General features: G+C 48.0%; 1 protein-coding gene across 1 annotated transcript; it reads left to right on the forward strand.

The window, feature by feature from the left end:
* Positions 1–248: 248 nt before the first annotated feature.
* Pmar_PMAR003891 (hypothetical protein) lies at positions 249–696 on the forward strand (the record flags this gene model as incomplete). The annotated part of the gene is made up of 1 exon (XM_002788312.1): positions 249–696. A coding segment is annotated over one exon (448 nt), but the record flags the coding sequence as incomplete, so codon positions are not given.
* Positions 697–898: the final 202 nt, after the last annotated feature.

Below are 898 nucleotides of genomic sequence, written 5' to 3' on the forward strand. Positions count from 1 at the left end.
ACCTCTATATTTATACCTCGTACATTAGCTCATACTAATGACTAAGCGATTGATACTCAGACGGATGTGTTCAACTCGTGGCTGTCTCTGAGCATTTTCATTCATCAGTGTGGTGACCACACTGTGGTCATGCGGAATTTCATCCTCACCATATTGTGGGTACAAACTTCAATAGAGGAGCGGCGCTGCTGCTGTGCATCGAGACAATCTGGGGTTCTTTGATGCTTGCAGTTGTAACTACCCACTTGATGTTGTTCTGTGATCGTCGTGATGCTCTTTCCTTGGACCTCCGTATGATGGAGTCTCTGTGGTCGAGGGAGGACTGCAATGTTGGTCCGATGGTGGAGCTAACATCAATCATACAAGGGTTCATTGGACCAGATAGTCACAAGATGTCTGCTAGCTGTCCCACTGAGACCTTCCGCATTACCACGAAGCCTGATGCCTTCATCGTCCGCCACGGTGAGCTCGTTGGTGTCTTCATTGATGAAGAGAGGATAACCTTGAGGTCGGTGCTGGAGAATAATCGGTTCGTTATGGAACTCGATCCACCTTGTCCGAAGGGCTCCCTCGTCGACTACTCTGCGGAAGAGGACCGCCTCACAGCTTTCGACAGGAAGCTCAATACGGTATACACTTACAATCTCCGCAAGGGCATCTGCGTCAGCTTATGTGAAGTCAAAGGTCTATTTAGAGGTGGCGAGGAACACCTGGTGGTTGGGTGTTTGGAAGAACAAGTATTATTTTGCTTTGGTTGCAAAAAAGACATGGTGCTGTACTATGCGCCCACTCGAGCGGGCTATTCCTACTCCCAGGCCAAACAACTGTTTTCTCATAAAATCGACAATGAAAGATTACTGACCATGGACATGAGTTGCCGATCCTCAGACACATCTAT

This window comes from Perkinsus marinus (genome assembly GCF_000006405.1).
Source record: "Perkinsus marinus ATCC 50983 genomic scaffold scf_1104296928518, whole genome shotgun sequence".
Lineage (NCBI taxonomy): Eukaryota > Perkinsozoa > Perkinsida > Perkinsidae > Perkinsus > Perkinsus marinus.